At 33.6% G+C, this 22500-nt stretch overlaps 1 protein-coding gene across 5 annotated transcripts in view; it reads left to right on the top strand.

Moving 5' to 3' along the window:
* FAM172A (family with sequence similarity 172, member A) overlaps positions 1-22500 on the top strand; it is a 357065-nt gene that overhangs the window by 123138 nt on the left and 211427 nt on the right. For all 5 annotated transcript variants that reach the window (XM_014543960.1, XM_014543961.1, XM_014543963.1 and 2 more), the window contains one exon: positions 7607-7825. In XM_014543960.1, coding sequence (XP_014399446.1) covers positions 7607-7825 — 219 coding nt within the window. The remainder of the gene's footprint in view (positions 1-7606; positions 7826-22500) is intronic.

Here is a 22500-nt window from a genome sequence, read left to right as displayed (position 1 = left end):
ATAAATTATTAATATTTTCATGTTCTTGGGGACATTCACAGCCATAATTTTACCAACACAGCTGTTTGACCCAGTGACATCATGTTTTGCATATTTTTGCATTTTAATGAGTTAGTCATTTAAAAGGTTACAAAGAAACCATAACTCATAAGTAATTAAATTATTTAGCAGAAGAAGTATGAGAAGATCTTCTGACATAGGTCACTGTGGGAAGGGAAATTCATAGCTGTACTCAGTTGCACCTGTTAGGGGATAGATGTGTATAGAAGCGTTTTCCTTAGATTATGAAATGATTTTACTTGTTAAAATGTCTGTATATATACAGTGCAACTGTACATGCACACATACACACATACCCAAGCAGTACATTTGCACTGTGGTGGGGTAAGTTAAAATACTATTCTTAACACAAACATAGCTTACCATTTAGAGTTAGTCATCCTTGAAAGTCTAAGACGCCAGAATGGTTTTACGAAAATTTTGCCATAATACTTTGTCCTTTTTTTCCTTTGTATATTCCTCTTTTTCTTGAAGAATAAAATAAGACATCTTAGTGATTTGCACTTAATTCTGATTTAGGATTTTCTACTGAATGGAAATATCTCAAAAGGTGGTTCATAAATATAGCACTATACCTAGCAGAGTGCTTAGTAGATAGTTGCTGCTTATTTAATATTTGTTGTATGAAGTCAGTGTTTAATGAATTATTGACTCATTGAATACATGGGATCTCGTTCATTATGTCCACATCCTTGTAAGTGGACTTGAGAACTACAAGCAAAACATTAATATACCCTTGAAACAACAAGAATATTTAAAATACGATATTTTAATTTGGGGAAAAAAAGAAAGGTGACATATGTTAAGGTAAAGTGATTTGTGTACCATGGTTCTTAAGCAGGTTTTAAGAGTAACTTAAAAATGTAAGCATATATTGTATGATATCTAATTGGGTGAAAGATAATATTTTGAGATTGACACAATTTTATGATGGAATTTAATAAGAAGTTAGGAGAATATTGGACTTTCATTCAGTACTCTTAAACATAAAGGTGTTAACTAGCATGCAGAACAGTAAAGTTCATGAGATAAATTTGTCCATCCAAGTCCACATGGGACCATGCAATGAAGGAGGTGTGTCTATATCCATTTAAGGATTTTGATCTATTATTGACTGGGCAACAGTTGTAGCTTGTAATTCTTTTCAGTTTAATGTAGGGGAGAGGGTGAATATTTCTTTTTATAAAAATGAGAAGCAAAGAATATAAAAAATTTCATAATGCTGTATTGAAGTATGTTTCTGTCCTGCATAATGAATGGTAAATGTTTTTAGAATGCTGTTGTGATTTTACAGAATGCTTTAATATGATATTGAATATGAATATGAAAAGAAATTTGTGACATTTAAGCAACATAATATTTTAAAACCTAGTAAAAGTTAGAAGAAGAGCAGGTGAAAATATGGGTAAAGTGCAAAGTGAATATTTTAAAATAAATAGTACTTGGATGACCTGGGATGTCAGAACCGGAGACAAGGGTGTGTGTTTGTCAATATATCCTTCATGTTTTACAGACTCCTAAGGGAACAAGGAAAGATACAATTTCACCTTTTCTGTGCCAAAACATTTTAATTATATCTTCTTCCAACTACAGCGGTTCAGTAACCAAGGAGCTGACATTGATGCATGTGTTGATAAAGCTGCAAACATTCAAAATGAGATTAACAAAGATTTTGAGCAAAGGGTGACAGCTAATTTTGCACAGTTTTCTGCATCTAATTCAGGCCAGCGTAATAATAGAATATTTTATAACTGTTTTGTTATTCAAAAGGACATTTATGATGTGTTTATGTTTGTAGATATCATTATATCATACTCAAAAATTATCTATCCTGTAGCTTAAAACTATTTGCATCTCTGTTATAACCCTGAAACATTATTAAAGGGGAAAAAAACCCTCATAAGTTTTTGTGGGGTTTTTTGCAATCATACTTTATCCTTAGAACTCTTTGCCTTTACCTTATTTATCTTAAGCACATTAACTAGGGAAGGTCTAAAGATAGCAAACATATATTTTCTAATATTGCTTAGTGTGCACTAATCAGATGGCCAAAAAAAGTTATATTCAACTTATTTAATTAATAAAATTGTAGTTTCTTTATGTTTTTGAGCTCCTTTGAGCACATTTCAGTTTATTTCTTTTCTCCTCTATTCTCTACTTGAAGGCAGCTGACAGTCTTCTTTCACTTTTCTTTTTGTTTGTGAAATTCTCTCTCTCTTTTTTTATCCACTCACTTCTCCATCTGCTTTCACTTTTGTTTGCTTGGGCCGTCTCTCATCCCAACTTGATAATGAGGAATGCAGTGTGACCCTGACCTCTATCAGCCCATGCATGACCTTCTGACTCTACCATATCACCTTTGACCTTCTCTTTGACAGCTTGATTAATTACCCTGTGTTATGATTTATGAGTAAGTGCTATGTAAAAATAATAGACAACAGGTGGTCCTCTGAAAACTTTTTGTAGGATGTTTTCTTTCACTTACTAACTTGATGAGCTATTTGAAGTTGCAAACTTACTAGGTTGGTCTATGTTGATTCACATTATGGTATTTTTATACTATGGAGTATACATTAGAATTTAGGTAGCTACAGGTTGAAGCATGGCTGTGACAAACAATTTACAAGATATTAGTAGGGTGCTGTTACCTAAATGCACATTGGGAAGAAGCACAAAACAGAGTCAAGTGACATTTCAGGCATTTCAGTCCCAGGTCACGTCTTGAGAAAATTGCTGAAATAATGGAGGGGGCATTTTTCAAGCAGAGCTGCAGCTCCAACAGCTATGTTTACTTTAACGCTCCACTAGTGACTTCTGATAGGTTGTCATGACCTCTTTTCACTGTTGCATGTAGGATGTTGCAACAGTGATATGTACATACCCTTCTTGTGAAAAAGATGAGAATAAACACAGCATACATCTTTCAGGAAAGATGAATGGACAGTGGTTTGTCCATTTTAACCATGGGTAAATGTAGTTTATAAACACTTTGGATTTCATTTCCCTTGAGGAAGAACACCTATCGTCTTTCAACCCAAGCAAATAGAATGCTGAACTTGAAAAATATGAGTGATAAATTTGTGTAAAATGATCTCTTACAGAGCCTTGCCTGAAGACCAAAATGGATAGTTCCATAGGTCAAAGGATTCTACTTTGGCCCCTGACCCTTTGGTCACATGTGGCTTGTAGTTTTGGAAGGTTAATACCCAGAACTCAGTACTTTCAGCTGATTTTTTTTTTATTTAGCCAACCACAGAAGAGTTGAAAAGATATAGAATTTGCTCCTGTTTTTAATTTTCTTTATAATTGGTAATTAGGTAAATTAACTTGGCTAAATCTTCAGTTTTAGCAAGGTCTCTTCTGGGGTCAAAAGTACATTCTGCTTTTGGTCAGGCATTTAAAAAAATATATCTAGTGTAAAATATTCTTGATAAGTACATTTCTATTCTGGTTTAATTTCTTTAGCAAGAGTTCCTCTCTGTGTTTGGCACCACCTCTTTGTTTTAGACCTCTCTGACCTAAGCCATCATTTGTTGATTGAATGATAAATGAACTATTACTTATTAGTAAGTGCATCTCTAGACTTCAAAGTAAAGAAGGCCTGGAGGCCTATATATTTTGTTTCAATCACAGCAAGTACTTGTGCTGAATAAAATGCTATATCTACCTATAAAATTTTGAGGATTTCTGATTAAGATCCTATGGTTATACCATATGAACACTGATCTGAAAATGAAACTACAGTTATAGCTATAAAAAAGAATAGAAAAATGCAATGAGATAAATTAAAGAGATAAAGCTTACTTTTACCAGTATCTGTCCTCTTTATTACTTTCTTGGTCAAATAACAGTTAATTTACAACTTCATGTAGGCTTTGTCTCTTGAAATGTTGGATATTGGAATTGATTTGGGTAAATCAGTATGAGAGATGCTAAAAGTTTTATTTATTTAGTTGTACAGTGTTAGATAATCAGTTTGATCATTCTATCTTGTTAAAGATAACAAAAAACTACATGTATATTTGAAATGACCTAACTTTTCATCTTGTGAGCAACTTAGCATGCTTAAGGAATAATTAAATATAAAAGGAATACTTTAATATAAAATGTTTAAGGTTGTAAGTATTAGAATACTTAGAATGCCCCTTGTTAGAATGGCAATGCAAAGTTCTTTTATGATATTGAATTGATGCCAGATTTTTTACAGTAGTTTTGAAAAACTTTATGAGTGCATTTGTTAAAGGTCAAAATAGGATCTTTTTTTCTCTTCTTTCTGTGTGTACTAATTGAGTTACTGGGAATAGAAAGAATTTATTTTTAAAACGGTATTCTGATTTTTAAAAAGATATAAATTAATATTATTCTACCTTAAGTGGGTAAATTTAACTACTGGTGTTTTCTGCTTTAACTCTCTGACTTCCATATCTTAAGGTTGACATGGCAAAAATCTTTGTAGTTTTATTATGTAAGGGGACTTGTTTGACAGTGTTTGTATGTGACAGAGAGAAGAAAAAGATGAAATTTTACTGTATATCTATGATTAGAGCACATAAATGGATAGTTATCTTTGTTACTTAGCTTTTTCCTACTCATTATAATATGGTTATGAATGGTCTTTGTGAATATTGCATTAATTAATTTATCAGAAAATTTTTAATTGAAAAATGTAAGATTTTATGGAATGGTAATTAAATTTTCAACAAAGACATTAAAATTAGCTTTCATTTCTATGGAAAATGTTCCTGAATATTTGTTACCTTAATTAAATTGACAGTATGAAATATCTAAAGGTTAAAATATTTTCTAAATAATTCATTTGTTTAAAGAGAAACATTCATTGTTAAAATAAAAATAATAAAAAATTATTTAATTGATTTGTATAGTGGTGATTTTAAAATAGAATCATTTTTCATCTCTGGGTGCCTCAGTGAAAATTGACATTGTGTCTTTTTAAAATTGGACAAATGAGTCATGTAATTTTCAGTTACATAATCAATAACTTAGACAAATACTACTTTGATGATTTATGTGTGTCTGTTTTATACTTATTTAGATGGGACACATCAAATTTCAGAATCCATTTAAAATAAAATAGACACAATAATGTTCCAATTCATGATTTCTAAAAATTGAAGTATAAAGTTCTGCTCAGATAAACCTGATAATTACGAAAATCTTTCCAGTGATTAACTTATAAAATAGGGTAAGAATTGTAATTCCGATAACTCAAAAATTTTGTCTGAAGTATTTGTCTTTATTGAGAATTCATTCCTTTTGCAGAGGATACTAATGTTCTACCAATTTAAGTCCCACTTTGTTATCATGTCTAAATTTTTGAAATTATCATTAAAATATAGTATATCACTGTTTTCATCTCTAACTCGTGTAAGTCAGAGAGAGAGAGTACGTGTGTGTGTGTATTTAAAGTTCACTTCACTCAGAGAGGCAGGGAAGAAACATGACAGGAGACCACTTACTCTCGGTACAGAAACTAGTAAGGAGGCAATTTTCTTCTTGGCCTATGGTGACCTTTTTTGACTATGTTCCCTACACCAGAGAGAGTGTACTGAATGCCTCTATTTCACCCTGTTTAGCAGAGTGCAACAGTGTTCTTTAACTTACTTTTGGTGGGAGGAGAAGTTATAGCTGAAATTTGAGAAGGGCGTGAAAAGTTGTAAGAGGCACAAGGAAGAGGGGTAGGAATTCCTTCAAATGTGATTTTAATAACTAGTCAAGTGTGTCCAACTGTAGAAAATCACCAAGTGACAATCTGTCTACCTGACAGTGATCACAATGAATTACAAGACTTTTGAATAGCTATACAGATTAGAATAAAGCAGGACCAAATAAAATATCTTTTGTTGGTAAAACTTTGTTTTACCAGCTAAGAAACTTAAAAAAAAAAAAAAGCCTTCTCTGTGCTTTGATGTAGAACGTTTAAATTTAAAGTCTTGTAAAGTATTTTATAAGGCTTTCATGAAAGAGGTATGTATCTAAAAGTTCTATTCAAACATATATTGAAGAATATGTGGGATATTGTTAATCAATTTGGTACACATTATGTAGTTTTCATGTATGTAAGACAACTATATCTTAATTAACAGTCCTATCACTAAAATCAGAATTTAAATGATCTTCAAAGTCTCTAAACCATGGTTTTAGACAATAATATCTCTTGAGGAAGGGGGGTAGAGTTGAAAGGATCCCAGTGAAGTTTGTACTTGGTTTGTGAAATCAGCTGTTAAAAAAAAAAACAAGTACATGCAACAATATAGCATACTTAAAAATAAGATAGTTGAGTCTATGCTATTATTACTGCTATCAGTTTTTTAAAATCATCTTATATATTAGTTTGGCAAAAATGTAATTTCAAACGAAGTAGAAGATTCTACAGTTTTGGAAATGTATTTACTTATTTTTTTTTTTTTTTTTTTTTTTTTTTTTTTTAGTAAGGATGATTTGTTAAAGTTTTATGTTTTGTAGCTCTGATGTTTTTATCACAGTATAATACATGTTTTAGGTATGACCTTACAGGATTGTGCAAGGCAAAATTGGGACACCCACAGAACAGAATTGAATAGAAAAGACAAGATACATAATTCTTTCAAAAATGTGTGTTGTGCATGCTTGTCAGTGGTAATTGTTTACCCTTCTCTATTTTCTCATGGTAGAATATTCCATGAGTTCTAACAATATAAATACCAAAGTTTTCTTAATGATAACCATAGAAGTGTTTGCCTTGCTAGCATTAAATCAGACAGGGAAATATGCTTTTAAAATGTTTAGAAGGCTTAATAGCTCAATAAGCTGTATTTTAAATTTTGAAACTTGTTTCCTTGTATTAGTTCTTTATGAAAAGAGATTTTTATGGTAGTTAAAAAATCTAAAAGAAAGCAATTTCAGGGTTAAAGTGTTGCTGCCATACATTACACTAAGATTAATTTATTTTGTTTTATGATTTGTGTGGCTTTCTGAAAGAAGAGAGGGGGAAAAATCCAAGGGACAGAGATAGACACTATATGTATATGTTTATGACAATATACATATTATAATATACATAAATATTAGGTTATATTATTCCTTTTTACCATTCAAACAAAAAATGCTTACTGAATCACAAATTGTAAAGGAAAGAAAAATCCAACAAAATGCCATTTGAATCTTGAACTTCAATTTCAAAGAGGTTATTTTCTCAAAGTATATATTATAAATATTAATGTCGTTTGAAAGTGTACTTTTAATTCACAGTTTATTTCAATTATTTTTAGGGTTCTAGAAGATCTGAAGTACCTTTTAAACATTTTAAACTTTATAATCTTTATGTTAAAATTACGTCTTTTCTTCTTATAATAATGTATGGTTATTTACATAAACAACCCAGGCAAACAATTTTATACACCTTTCTTTTGGAAAAATTAAAACTATAATCTTTTATGAAGAAATGTTTTAATGAATATACAAATATATTAAATAAAATGGAATTTTAAAGAAACTTTTATGAATTGGTTTCTAGGATTAAATTAAGCTGTCTTTTCTTTCTAAACAGGAAGGATATGGAGTAATAGTTTTGAATCCCAATGAAAACTATATTGAAGTAGAAAAGCCGAAGATACATGTACAGTCATCTTCTGATAGTTCAGATGAACCAGCAGAAAAACGGGAAAGAAAAGATAAAGTCTCTAAAGAAACAAAGAAGCGACGTGATTTCTATGAGAAGTATCGTAACCCTCAAAGAGAAAAAGAAATGATGCAGTTGTATATCAGAGTAAGTAATAAGTAAGATCATTACTTTTCTTCATTATTTTCCTATGTTTACTTCATATAAATTATTTTTTGAAAGAAGCTGTTAATTCCTTAATTTTTAACCATTTATTTTTCATGGGTGCTACTTTTTAATGTTTCTGCTTTTTAAATCAAAATTACAAACACATTATTTTTATATCAGTGTGATAGTTTATATAAGTCTCAAAAGCAGTTAATAATGAACTGCACGAAACATCAGTCTTCATCTCGGGTGGTGATAGTTTTAATGTGTTGTTTTTCTACAAGCAACCACCCATCCACCGTGTCTCAGCTTAACTTCTGTGGGTAGATAGTGGTGGGAAGAGTAATTAATATCTTAATAAATATTTAAGCTAGAATATTTGGGGATAGTGTAGTAAGGGAACTCTGTCATTTGCTTTTTTCTTGCCCCGTGAACCTTTGCACTTTGTAATGCTAGCAGCATGAAATCGTTACAGCAGTACTGCCCAAGGAGTTCTAATTCTGCAGGGGGCACAAACAATTTTATTTGCACTTTGACACATTCTGCTTGATATACACTGTGTATTATATATATGAAACAGACTCATGCAGTTTTCAAAGCCCTTTTTATGGATTCTAGAAATATAATTTAATAGTAAAGCATGTAAAAAATGCTACAGGGTATGTAAAATAGTAAATTGATAGGTTCTTCCAAAGTGAACAATTCAGAACATTTAAACATATATAATTAACATTTTATAAATTATACAATAAGATAGTATTAAAGTTTGAGATTATTCAGCTTGAGCTATTTTTACATTTACTTCAAAAGCTCATTAATAAACTATTTTATACTACCTTTCACGGGAAATACATGGCTTTCAAAGTTATTCTCTTGAATATACTTCTAGTTCAAGGCATAATCACTATACGTCTGAGAATGGTACTCAAAGTATTCAAGACATTTGATTATATGTCAGTCTGTTGAGTAAGTTATGACATGTAAATAGTAGTGAAAGCCACGTATCAATTCTCAAAACCCCAAAACGTGTTCTTGACCAAGAGTACCCAAAGCACATCAAACAATGAGCCAAGAGTAAGTTTTGCAGATTATAATATTTAAATTTCTGAAAAGCATCTTGTTAATTAATATATTATTGGGGTGGGGGAGCAGTTAGACTTGGAATCAGTAAGGAGCTTGCTTTTCCTAATGCAGTTATGTTACTGCCTTTCTTCCTGTGACTGCATCAGGGTCATATCTCCTTCTCTATCGATTGTCCTCAGCTTTTTGTTATATGATCCAGTCTATCAACCACTATCTGAAGGCAGACTTTTATAAAAACTGTCTCTGATATCCAAATCCCAAATGCAGATTATGTAAGGTTTATGAAATATAGAAATCATTATGAGTATGCACTTGCTTATGTGAAATGCACAGAAAGTGATTTTGGGTATTGTTTTTTATTTCTTCTTATACAGTTTCTTTTATTTGCCTATGATATGTACAGATTAAGCATCTATGTCTGACATCTGTCTAGTAGGTTTTATCTCTTCTTTTCTATTTTGTCTTTATCTTGTCGCCATTGCTTTGATTTTTTCTTTGTTCTCTTGTATGTGTGCATTTTCTTTATTCTGTTTTTCACATCTGTTTAGTTTATCCCAGCATCGATTTTTTTTTCTTACACCAAGTGGCAATATCTTTTTATGTTGCTTCATTGTTAAGATTTGCTCTCTTTCCCTTTGTCATTTTCTTTAATTCTTTTATCTCTTTTACACTTCTGCCATTTTTACTTCTTTCCTTATTATGTCTTTTTGCCTCTTTCTTTCTTTTCCCATTTCATTTAACAGTCTAGGTTTCTATTAAAAGGGCTAAAAGACAGAAATAGTCTCATGTAAGTAACACAGCTTTATACTTGATAGTCTTAGTTACGAAAAATGTTATTTTTCTTAATAAATACCTTATCTCCTAGAATTGTGTAAAGTAACAGAGTTAAGCTGATAGCTTTAAACATACTTCTATGTAGTAAGGCATGATCTTATAGTAGGAACGAGAGGAATGCTTCATTTTGTATATAGGGCTAATATTCGTGGGTAATTTTGATCCACTTGAGAAGTAAGTTTTTCTAGTACTCTTCTTCTGTCTACGTAGCTCCAAATAACAAGGGTTTGTAATTTTCATACACAAAACATGGCATGTGATGGGGATAAATTAACTTTTATTTATATATAAACATTTACATTAGAAATTTATCATTTATTCTTTGAAACAACTCTGTGAGCTAGGTGGATCAAATAATTTTATCCTTATTTTATAGTTAAGGAAACTGATGCACAGATGGTCCATTTTTGTCTAGGATCATATAACTAATAAAATGGTAGAACTAAGTTTTAAAACCAGGGCTTCTAATTAATGTACATTCTTGCTCCCTTCCTTTTTTACTAAATTGTTCTAACTGTTTGAAAACAAAATATGTTTCTGAAATATGAAAACTAAACCAATTGTAATGAAATCCTGATATGATATAGTAATACATGTGATGATTATATAGATTTTTTAAACCAATTATCACTTAATAGACACTATTAAATGTCTATAAACAATTTATATGTAATATATTTATAATATAGAAATAATAAATAAATTGTATTATATTAAAATATGTTTTCTTTTTTAATAGAATCACTAATATTGATTTAATTTTACAGATGAGGAAACTTTTGATCAAAACTCAGTTTCATGAGAGCAGGCACTTACTCTGTTTTGCTGATTGCCACATCCCCAGAGCCTAGAACAGAGCCTTCATAATGAATATTTATAGAGTAGGACCTTCACAATAAATTCTTAGTTAATAATGTGTTGGAGCCAGGATTAAAATCCCAAACCATTATTTTTTTTTAATATAGATATATTTTATTGATTTTTTACAGAGAGGAAGGGAGAGAGATAGAGAGTTAGAAACATCGATGAGAGAGAAACATCGATCAGCTGTCTCCTGCACATCTCCTACTGGGGATATGCCCGCAACCAAGGTACATGCCCTTGACCGGAATCGAACCTGGGACCTTTCAGTCCGCAGGCTGACGCTCTATCCACTGAGCCAAACCGGTTTCGGCCCATTACTGCTTTTTAAAATATGCTCTGCATTATTAAAGTATGCTACATGATTGCTCCCCGATCTAGTGGCTTAGAATAAATTCTAAAAATTAATGGTAAAAAGTATGTCAAGATATATTTGATACCTTGATTGATCTATACATTTTCATCTGAATATATAAAAGTTGGATATTCTGTTTTCCTTTTTATCTACATCACCTTGGTGCTAAAATTATGGATGAAAATGGGAATATTTTATTCTGACCTACTGCTATTTCTGTTTTACACACTTGCCGATAAGAATACAGGCAGACTGCTGTACTTGTACCCTCTATACACTTTGTGCTTTCTGGGATCTGTAACTTTGCTTCCTATTACTGCTCTTAATCCGATTCTATCCATCTTATAGTTCCAAGCTGATATCCCACATTCTCCACTCACCATAATCAGTGACCTCTCCTTAATATGATTCTTGGAAGTTATTATGTTTAGTTAACTTATATGGAATTTGTCATGTGCTATCTTAAAACATTGTCTTTGTCTCATAATATTATTAATATTACCAATTTATTTTTCATGCCTTCCCGCTAGATCTTCCCAGAACTCTCTAGATCTTTGAGCATGCTTTATAGATTTTGGAATTGCATGTCAATCCCTATGGAGAAGTAGATATGAGCCAGTTTTCACACTAGTACAGAGCATACTGTGAGGAAGTGAGGAACTGATACTACACCCACACTTAGAATCCAATCCCCTGAAAGGAGACCAGAACAAAAAGACTAGGCTTTACTCTAGCGATACCTAGATAGTGTGACCGGCAGCATAGGAATAAGGGTTATTCTGGCATCAAACGGGACCATAGAAAGACAAGTACTCCAACTAAGAAAGAAGACCAATTAGAAGAATTTTATAGTTTGTATTCCATATAGGTGGATATACCCAAAAGTGATTTGAGGCCAATCTATGAAATACTGGGTTAAAACTTTTTTATTGTCTCTTCCCTAAGAGTCTTAGTTGTGGGCTATGGTGATGGGAAGTAGAGAAGGAGGATGATTAGACCAGAGCATTTTTTTTTTAAATGCTTGAAGTGGAGGAGGGGGAGGAAATTATATGGCCACACAAGGAAAAATTCAGATGTGGAGGAGACATTCACAGAATAGGAATCTTGGCAGAGCCTGGCATTACACATTGAAGATACTCAAATATTTATGAATTGATTGCTTGTTGACATCCATCACAAAAATCTTATTCCTTAACATGCAAGATATGTGGTGTCTAGTTTTCTGACGGATTTTTTTCAGGATTCATGTGAATTTTTGCAATTGTTCAGAAACAGCTAACTCCAATAAACTGAAGCTTTCTTTTAAAAAAATATGTTTTTGATATTCTGACTTGGGTTATGTCCAAAATATTGGTGAAGGCTGATAAATATCTTTTCTTCTCCTCTCTGCCTCTTCTCTTCTGTGCTAATGCCACTGGAGTACTTTCTACCTGATGTTTTTGCAACGAAATTCAATTTATTTATATTACAATAATGATTGTTTAACCTCTGGGACCATTTTTATTGTCCTAGTATATACAAGTATTTGAATTTTCTTTTTTTCTGGAATTCAGTAAATAGCCAAAATCTCTTTTCAAAATTTAGCAAATATCTAGTATGTACAGAAAGAAGTAAAGTAGAATCCAGGTCTAAAATCTTACGATTAGCAAAGTATAATTTTATTTTACTTACAAAATGAGTATAAATAGATATGACTCACTATTGGATTATATTGCACATTTCTAATGTCTTAGGAGCAATGCTTGAGAGATCGAAGTACCTACTGTTTCATGTGACAACTTTCCTTAAATATGAAAAAATGTACTTTCTGGCATATATTATGGCTTAATAAGGGGATTGCTTTGGTCTAGGCAATAAACATCATGTCAGACTTTCCTGGCATGAAAACCTGCTTAATATGTTTTGTAATAAGACAGAATTTTTTGTTCTTGAAAACATCTGCCAACTGAATTCAAGAGTGAAGACAGAAAATGTCATCAATTCAGTGGTAATCCTATAAATTTAGTTTCTTTTTGAGCAATACATATCAAGATACACAAAATTTTCAGTGTTAATCACCGCTGGTTATAATACTTTGTAAAACGATATAACAAAAATATTTTATTTTTGTATAATGTGTTAATTAATTCATAATGAATTTTAATATTTCAACAGATAAAATTTTAACAAGCATCTTGCCAGCAGATCATTTTTTAAAGCATCTGTTTTTTAATGTGTTGGGTTGAGAACTGAGTCAAATGGCTAAATATGTACATATATTCTTTTTAAAAACATATTTTCACCCCCATAATTATAGATACGCTATTTTTCCCCCTCAGACCACAAGGGGTTGCTGCTGTACATGTTGGATTTTGCTTCCCTCAGAAACTGAATACCCCAATTACGCTACATCTTTTCTCTCTTACATTTTTTTTTCCTTAGTCCAAAATCTCTTAAATATAATGGGAAAGAAAAAACAAAACAAAAAATTGCCTTAACACGTTACGCACCCAGTCAGTCACCGGTGACTGACACTATACTTTCCGTCCAGAAGACAAAACAGGCTGGGTGTTTAACGTGTTAATTAGTAACTTAATAATCAATATAAGAATTTATTATTTTAAATACTAGATGCCCGGTGCATGAAATTCGTGCACGGGTTGGGTGTCTAGGCCTCGCTGCCGGCTGCCAGCCAGGGCCTTCCTTTGTTCTGCGCTGCCCCCAGTGGTCAGCACATGTCATAGTTAGCGGTTGAACTCCCACTTGGTCGAACTCTCAGTCGGTTGAACTCCCGAGGGGACAATTTGCATATTAGCCTTTTATTTTTTTGATATTTCACATTCTAAGGCCTTTACATTTTTTCAAAAGAACTTAAAACCTATAGTAATTTAAGGCAGATTGTGATAATAACTTTTTATTTCTGTTTTTGTGTCTGAATAACTTTCAGAATCATACCCATTGTGGAGAGATAGTGTAGAGGTGAGATTAAAAGTGTAGACTCTGCCCTGGTACATGGTTAGAGCATCAGCTTGTACACCAAAGGGTCATAGGTTCGATTTCCAGTCAAGGGCATACCCAGGGGCTGAATGAAAAAAGGTGAAGTGATTGGGAGTAGGCAGAGGTGGGCAAAGGGAGGATATGGGGATCCAAAGTGACTTAGCTTTGGACAATGGGCGCATGGTGCAGTGTGCAAGTGATGTTTTGTTGAGTTGTACACTTGAAACATATATGGTTTTGTGAACCAATGCCACCCCAATAAAGTGATTAAAAAAAGGAAATCAATAAAATAATTAGGTCTTTAGATTTAGGACAAAACAACAAACCAAATCTCTGCATTTATGAGTTTTAATTGGCCATTGGCCAGTTTTGATGTGTGGATTCTGCCATAAATATGATGCAATGGAAAGAATAAGAACTTTAGAATCAAAGAGATGCATGCTGTAATCTTAATTTTGTCACATACAAGCTATGATTTTGTGTAAGTCACCACTCTTCTCTGAGTTTCAGTGTCTTCATCTGTAAAATAGGAATAATCATAACTATTAAGCTGTTGTAAGTAATAAATGAGATAAATTAACATACAAAAACAACCAGTGGGATATCTGTATATCCCCTTTCCTTTTTCTTTCCTCCGTACACCCATTTCCTTGGGAACTATGGGGAGAATTATGGCTGAGTGAGGTCTATCCCAAATGGTTTATAATCAATGCTTCTCAAAACCATTAGGTCTCAGGATCCCTTTACATGCTTAAACTCTTTTTTTCTTTCTTTTTTTTTTTTTGCTTTAAATAATTTTTTTTTATTTAATTACAGTTGACATACAATATTATATTAGTTTCAGGTGTACAACACAGTGATTAGACATTAAACAATTTATTAAGTCATCATTCCAGTAAATCTCACAGCCATCTGACATCAAACATAGTGGCTGTTCTGTAACTATTGATTTCTACTTCTTAATCCCTTCACCTTTTTCACCCAACCCTCCAACACTGCTCCCATCTGGCAGTTGTCAAATGTTCTCTGATCTATAAATCTGTTTTTGTTATGCTTGTTCATTTATTTTGTTTTTTAGATTCAATTGTTGGTAGGTATTTATTGCCTTTTTACTATTCATATTTTTTTATCTTTATTTTTCCCTTCTTCTTAAAGAAGACCCTTTAACATTTCATGCAATGCTGGTTTGGTGGTGATGAACTCCTTTAGCTTTTTTTTTTTTTTTTCCTGGGAAGTTTTTTATATGTCCTTCAATTCTAAATGATAGCTTTGCTGGGTAGAGTAATTTTGATTGTAGGTCCTTGCTTTTCATCACTTTGAATATTTCTTGCCAAGTCCTTCTGGTCTGTAAAGTTTCTTTTGAGAAATCATCTGATAGTCTTGTGCGAGCTCCTTTTGTCATTACCCTTTGGCACTTTAATTACGATGTGTCTTGATGAGGGCCTCTCTCAGTTCATATTGTTTAGGACTCTCTGTGTTTCCTGGACTTGTATGTCTATTTCCTTCACCAAGTTAGGTAAGTTTTCTGTCATTATGTTTTCACATAGATTTTCAATTCCTTGCTCACTCTCTCTTCTTCTTCTGGCACCCCCATGATGCAAATGTTGATATGCTTGAAGTTTCCATATTATTGAGAAGAGGAAATCAGGTTTTATGCAATGCTGCTATTGTAAATTTGGCAGTGAGGCATATTTTCCAATTAAAAGGAATGTATACAATTCAATCAGCCCATATTTGTTTACTGTTTTATATAAAGAGTATATTTAGGAATAATATTACTTATAGGAGAAGGATTCTACCAGAATAAGGTGCCAAAAGATAGTAACTGAAACTTGGTAGGTATTTTTCAGAGACATAACAAGTTCAACTAGTTTATTTTTAGACGTAGAGGAAACTGAGATTAAGAGAAATTATGTAATTTGTTCAGGATTGCACTGTGATTAGTGACAAAGCTGGTACTGGTATTTAGGTTGTTCTATTTACCATTCTGGTTGGTTATTGAAATTATCATATTAGAAACAGGATTTTTTCCTCTATTCCTATTCAGAAGTGGCTTCTCTGTCTTTTGTAGCTGATGGTGTTGATGTGGATTGAGGGAAAAGAGAGAGAGAGAGAGAGAGAGAGAGAGAGAGTGTGTGTGTGTGTGTGTGTGTGTGTGGATTATTAAGCAGGGAAAAGGATAAGTGGGCATTAAGTAATTTAGATTTAAACCTAAAAGTTACTTGAAACAATATTTCTAACATAATCTATTTTAAGATCTAAGAGGAACAATATAAATTTGAAAATCTTGATGCATTATATGTGAATTGTGATGTTAACTATACTTAATCCACTCCTAATGTTCTTTGTTTTGATTTCACAGAGAGTGAAGAAAATTCCCTCAGAATTTTTGTGCAGCCTGCATATACAATAATGCCACCAAAGAAAGGCTGTTATTTGTGCATATATAGCTCAGTCAATTAAAGATTACATATATTATCTTTTTTCATTGATTTTAAAGCCTTTTATCACATTTTAACATCTCTGAATTGGGGATGCATATTAAACCTTAAGGGCACATTATGGATTATTTGGTGACTTTTTTTTCTTGATAGTACATAAAACATTGGTATCTTTCAGAATTGACTGTATTGTAGATGGATGGAATATGGTATCAAATAGGCCTGCCTCATTACACAACTCTAAAGGGAAATAATTCTTATCTGGCACCCCCTAGAATTATGCTGTGTGTAGACTATGTACTATGAATATGGCCTGTGGGATAGCCTTAGTAGAGATGAAATGGTGGTTAATTTTTTTCTTACATTTTATCCCATATTTGACCCCATAAATTGTATAAAAATCACTTGCCTACTGCTTGGCAGGTAGTGACTCCTCAATAACCACATTGAGAGCAGGTTTGAATTTCTTCCAGTATCATATGTGATGTTGTTGAGAAGAGGTAGATCTCTAGATAGTAATTCTAGGAAGTATTGACTAAATAAGTGTATTAAATTGAGATGTTGGCCCCTAAGTGCCCTCATTGTTTGCAAATGCCTCTTACTTGACAAATATTTTGGCACTTTTAAGATATCTAAAATAACTATTAGTATGATAAAAGTACAATATCAGTTATAGGTTGTATTTTGTCACTGTACCTTCACTAATTTTTGTACCAAGACCCAAGTGATATATATTAAAGATAAAAAGTGGGAGGAGAATGAAGTTTCTATTTAAAGCACATGAAATTAGCCAGGATATCAAATGTATCTTGAAACTGAAAAAAAAAGTATATCCTGTTGAGTGGCACCGCCTTGAATGGATCTCTTTGCATTGCAGTTCAGTTGAGCCCTATTTACAAATGTCATACTTGCCCAGCCTTTTGTGTGATACGGGCATAGAAAAGCCAGGATTCTTGTTCTCCGTGGGGCTCACTCATAATTCAATAGGGAGGCTAAAATGTTCATAAGCAACTCTGATATTAGGCCGATTGTGGTAAATATTTTGAAGCAGTTCATGTGTACATTGTAGGAGTACTAGAAAGGGAAAATGTGTTTTTCAGTGAGGACTCTAAGGGTCCTTTCACAACTATTAATAAAGCATTAATAGTAAAGTTCAGATACTTAAATGATTAATTATAGACCACATTGAATTTTAAAGTTTGAGAACTACCTTATTAAATCCAACTTATTATTGCGATGAGAACCTCTATTTTTAATTTTTATTAAATTTATTGGGATAACATTGGTTAATAACATATAAATTTCAGGTGTACAGCTTTATAATATGACTTCTGAATACTCTATTTTGTGTTTCCCACTAAGCCTACATCTACTGTATTTGACCCCCTGTACCCTCTTTATCCTCCCACCCACCTCCACCCCCATTCTCCTCTGGTAAGCACCATTCTGTTGTCTCTATCTGTGAGTTTGTTATTTTATTTGTATATTTCTTTTGTTTGTTAATTTATAGCTTTTTGTTTTATATCCCACATATGAGTGAAATTGTAAGTTCTTGTCTTTTCACATCTGATTTATTTTACTTAGCATTATACTCTCAGGATCCATCCATATTGACACAAATGACAATATTTCATCTTTTTATGGCTGAGTAATATTCCATTGTATATATGTACCAAATCCTCTTTATCCAATCATCTATTAAAAGACACTTTGGCTGTTTCCATATCTTGGGTATCTATAATAATAAAAGGGTAATATGCTAATTAGACCAGACATCTTCCAGATGTCATTCCTGAGGAAGCCGGGGCTGGAAGGAAGCCAGCCCAGGTCCTGGTGAAGCCAGCCCGGGTCCCGGGTGCCGGAGGGAAGCCAATGCCGGCAGCTGGGGGAAGGAAGGCCTACTCTTGCACAAATTTTCGTGCATTGGGCCTCTAGTTGTGAATAATACTGCAATGAACATAGGGATACATATATCTCTACAAATAAGTGTATTCAGTTTTTTTAAATAGATACCTAGAAGAGGTATTGCTGGGTCATATAGTAGCTCTATTCTTAAATTTTTGGGGTACCTCCATGCTGTTTTTCAGAGTGGCACCAGTTTATATTCCCAGTGTGAGAGGTTTTGACCTTAATTTTAGCACAAATGAAGCTTATTAAACATATAAAGAGCATTTCAAAACTGCCAAACCATTTAATGTTCCTTAACTATTACTTCTTTTGTTTTACTGGCTCCACCAAATGATTTGTGGTTTATTAATTTTATATCTGTGCTAAAACGAATGTGTACCCTAACACATACCCATACACAGCCTTGTTTTTTTGCCATCTTTTATGTAGGGAGCAGCTCTAGAGTTAAGCCTCAGATTAACCTGTGGCAGAGCCACAAACAAGTCCCAGCTTAGGGGGCACAGCCCTCTTAGCATAATTAAGCTTGATCTTATGGCCACCTTCAATCCTTCATGGGTAGCTAATGTGCTGTGGGAGATGCAGCAAGTGCTGCCAAAACAAGTGAAACTCACAAGAACATTGTAACTATGTTGACCACTACCTTGTTTATCTCTGACTTTAAAATAAAGCCTCAGCTTGCTTGGTGGATCCTTTTCTGTGGACTCATCCAGACACAGGAGATCCACCAAGCCCCAGCTTTAATCTCTTTGGCTGTCTTTTTTTAATCTTTCGCCGCCCCTTCTCAGGCTCACCACACCCTTGGCTATGCTGGCATGGCACACTTTTATATTGCATTTAGTGTAATTTTTAGCACTTTTCCAAATGAAGGATATTATTGAGGTTATATATTTACTCCACAAAGTAGATATCTAATTATCTAAAAGAAAGGCTTAGCTTTAGTTTATTTCTTCATTCTCAGGGCTTAAATGAAAATCTGTTTAGCCAGGTTGTCAGTGATAGGATTATCATTTGCTTTACCTACATAATCTTTACTTAGGATAATCTCCTTCAGTTACTTCCTTGTAGCTTAACAGAACAGTAGAGTAGTGACCTTGGAATGGAGATAACAAATGCCCTAACCTTTGGAATAGAATGGATAGGATTAAAATCAAATGGTATAAATACAGATGTAACAGGACAATAAAGAGAGAACCTGGCTAGAACCAGGCTGGAGAACCTGGCTATGCTGATCAACTGACTGTCTCCATGTCATTCCTTCTTCGCCGACTCTGTCCACACCTTTGAGAACCCCTGGCCTTGCTGGGGCAGGACCCCAACACCTTTCATTTTTTTTTCTTTAACTTCATTTGCTTTGGCATCAAGCTCCCGAAAACCACTCTGAGATCAAGGTTCATAAATTTTGTACCTACATTTTCTTCTATGTAGTTTATCATTTCAGTCCTTAATATTGAAGTCCTTAATCCATTTTGAGTTAATTTATGTATGTGGTCTCTTATAGCACTCTAGATTCATTCTTTTGCATGTGGCTTTACAGTTTTCCCAACACCATTGAATGCTTTGGGATCCTTTGTCAAAAATTACTGGTCCATATATGTGTGGGTTTATAACATTGGTTAATAACATATAAATTTCAGGTGTACAGCTTTATAATATGACTTCTGAATACTCTATTTTGTGTTTCCCACTAAGCCTACATCTACTGTATTTGACCCCCTGTACCCTCTTTATCCTCCCACCCACCTCCACCCCCATTCTCCTCTGGTAAGCACCATTCTGTTGTCTCTATCTGTGAGTTTGTTATTTTATTTGTATATTTCTTTTGTTTGTTAATTTATAGCTTTTTGTTCTATATCCCACATATGAGTGAAATTGTAAGTTCTTGTCTTTTCACATCTGATTTATTTTACTTAGCATTATACTCTCAGGATCCATCCATATTGACACAAATGACAATATTTCATCTTTTTATGGCTGAGTAATATTCCATTGTATATATGTACCAAATCCTCTTTATCCAATCATCTATTAAAAGACACTTTGGCTGTTTCCATATCTTGGGTATCTATAATAATAAAAGGGTAATATGCTAATTAGACCAGACATCTTCCAGATGTCATTCCTGAGGAAGCCGGGGCTGGAAGGAAGCCAGCCCAGGTCCTGGTGAAGCCAGCCCGGGTCCCGGGTGCCGGAGGGAAGCCAATGCCGGCAGCTGGGGGAAGGAAGGCCTACTCTTGCACAAATTTTCGTGCATTGGGCCTCTAGTTGTGAATAATACTGCAATGAACATAGGGATACATATATCTCTACAAATAAGTGTATTCAGTTTTTTTAAATAGATACCTAGAAGAGGTATTGCTGGGTCATATAGTAGCTCTATTCTTAAATTTTTGGGGTACCTCCATGCTGTTTTTCAGCCGCACACTCCCCACTGGGGATGTGCCCGCAACCAAGGTACATGCCCCTGACCAGAATCGAACCCGGGACCCTTCAGTCCCCAGGCCGACGCTCTATCCACTGAGCCAAACCAGTCAGGGCGGGTTTATGTCTTGACTGTCAATTCTGTCCCCGTTTGTGTCTGTTTTTCTGCCATAATTATACCATTTTGCTTATTGTAGCTTTGTAGTATAATTTGAAGTCAAGTGATACTTCCTACTTTGAGAACCTCACTTTATATGATAACTAGAGACCCGGTGCATGAAAATTCATGCACTCTGGGGCTGGGGGGGCAGGTCCCTCAACTTGGCCTGCACCCTCTCGCAGTCTGGGACCCCTTGGGGGATGTCCAACTGACGGCTTCTCGCTGTGGAAGTGCACTGACCACCAGGGGACAGCTCCTGCATTGAGCGTCTGCCCCCGGTGGTCAGTGTGCATCATAGCGAATAGTCATTCCGCTGTTAGAGTCAATTTGCATATTACCCTTTTATTATATAGGATTCTCAGTATGAGTTATTTTATATGATGTTATATGACAATTTTTGTTAAATATTATAAACCACTTCAAAATTTCACCACTTTAAAGGAATTAATTTTGTAGATGTTTTTGATACATTTGGGGAATTGTAATATTTCAATTTTCAGTCATATAGTGGTGTTTATTCCTGATTTTTGAATGGTTTTGACCTTAATTTTAGCACAAATGAAGCTTATTAAACATATAAAGAGCATTTCAAAACTGCCAAACCATTTAATGTTCCTTAACTATTACTTCTTTTGTTTTACTGGCTCCACCAAATGATTTGTGGTTTATTAATTTTATATCTGTGCTAAAACGAATGTGTACCCTAACACATACCCACACACAGCCTTGTTTTTTTGCCATCTTTTATGTAGGGAGCAGCTCTAGAGTTAAGCCTCAGAGTGGCACCAGTTTATATTCCCAGTGTGAGAGGTTTTCATTTTCTCCACATCTTCTTTAACACTTGTTATTTCTTGTCTTATTTATACTAACCATTCTAACAGTGTGAGTTGAGATCTCATTTGGATTTTAATTTGCATTTCCTTTATAATTAGTGATGTTGAGCATCTTTTCAAATATCTGTTAGCGTTCTCTATATATTTCTTGGAGAAGTGTCTATTCGGGTCCTCTGCCCCCTTTTTAATTCAATTGTTTGTTTATTTTTGTTGTTATTGAGTTGTATGGATTTTTTATATATTTTCAATATTAACCCCTAATTAAGATGTCATTTGCAAATATCTTCTCCCATTCAGTTGGTTGCTTATTTTATTGGTGATTTTTTTTTTTTTTACTATTGCAAAAACATTTTAGTTTGATATAGTCCCTGTCTGCCGAAAGCCGGTCCATCCTTGCTGCTTGACACAGTCGCTGCAGGGAAGAAACATCTGCACAGCATATGTTTCAAGGGACCTGGCGTATATGGCATACTGTTCTTAATATGTTTGCTCCCCTTCTTAGCGCTATGAGAAAGGTTGTTTCTCCAGGTGGGAATTTTTCCCTGGAGTTAGGCATTAACAGGACTAAGGAAGGGAATAAATCAATAAAACCCCTTAACTAAGTGCCAGGCCGGTAGTTAATCACCTTAACTATGAACAATCACGCTTAAGCTACATAATCTTTACTTATGATAATCTCCTTCAGTTACTTCCTTGTAGCTTAACAGAACAGTAGAGTAGTGACCTTGGAATGGAGATAACAAATGCCCTAACCTTTGGAATAGAATGGATAGGATTAAAATCAAATGGTATAAATACAGATGTAA

Source organism: Myotis brandtii, unplaced genomic scaffold (genome assembly GCF_000412655.1).
Source record: "Myotis brandtii unplaced genomic scaffold, ASM41265v1 scaffold344, whole genome shotgun sequence".
NCBI lineage: Eukaryota > Metazoa > Chordata > Mammalia > Chiroptera > Vespertilionidae > Myotis > Myotis brandtii.
Note: the sequence above shows the minus strand (reverse complement) of the source record. Positions and strands in the feature narration are given on the sequence as shown.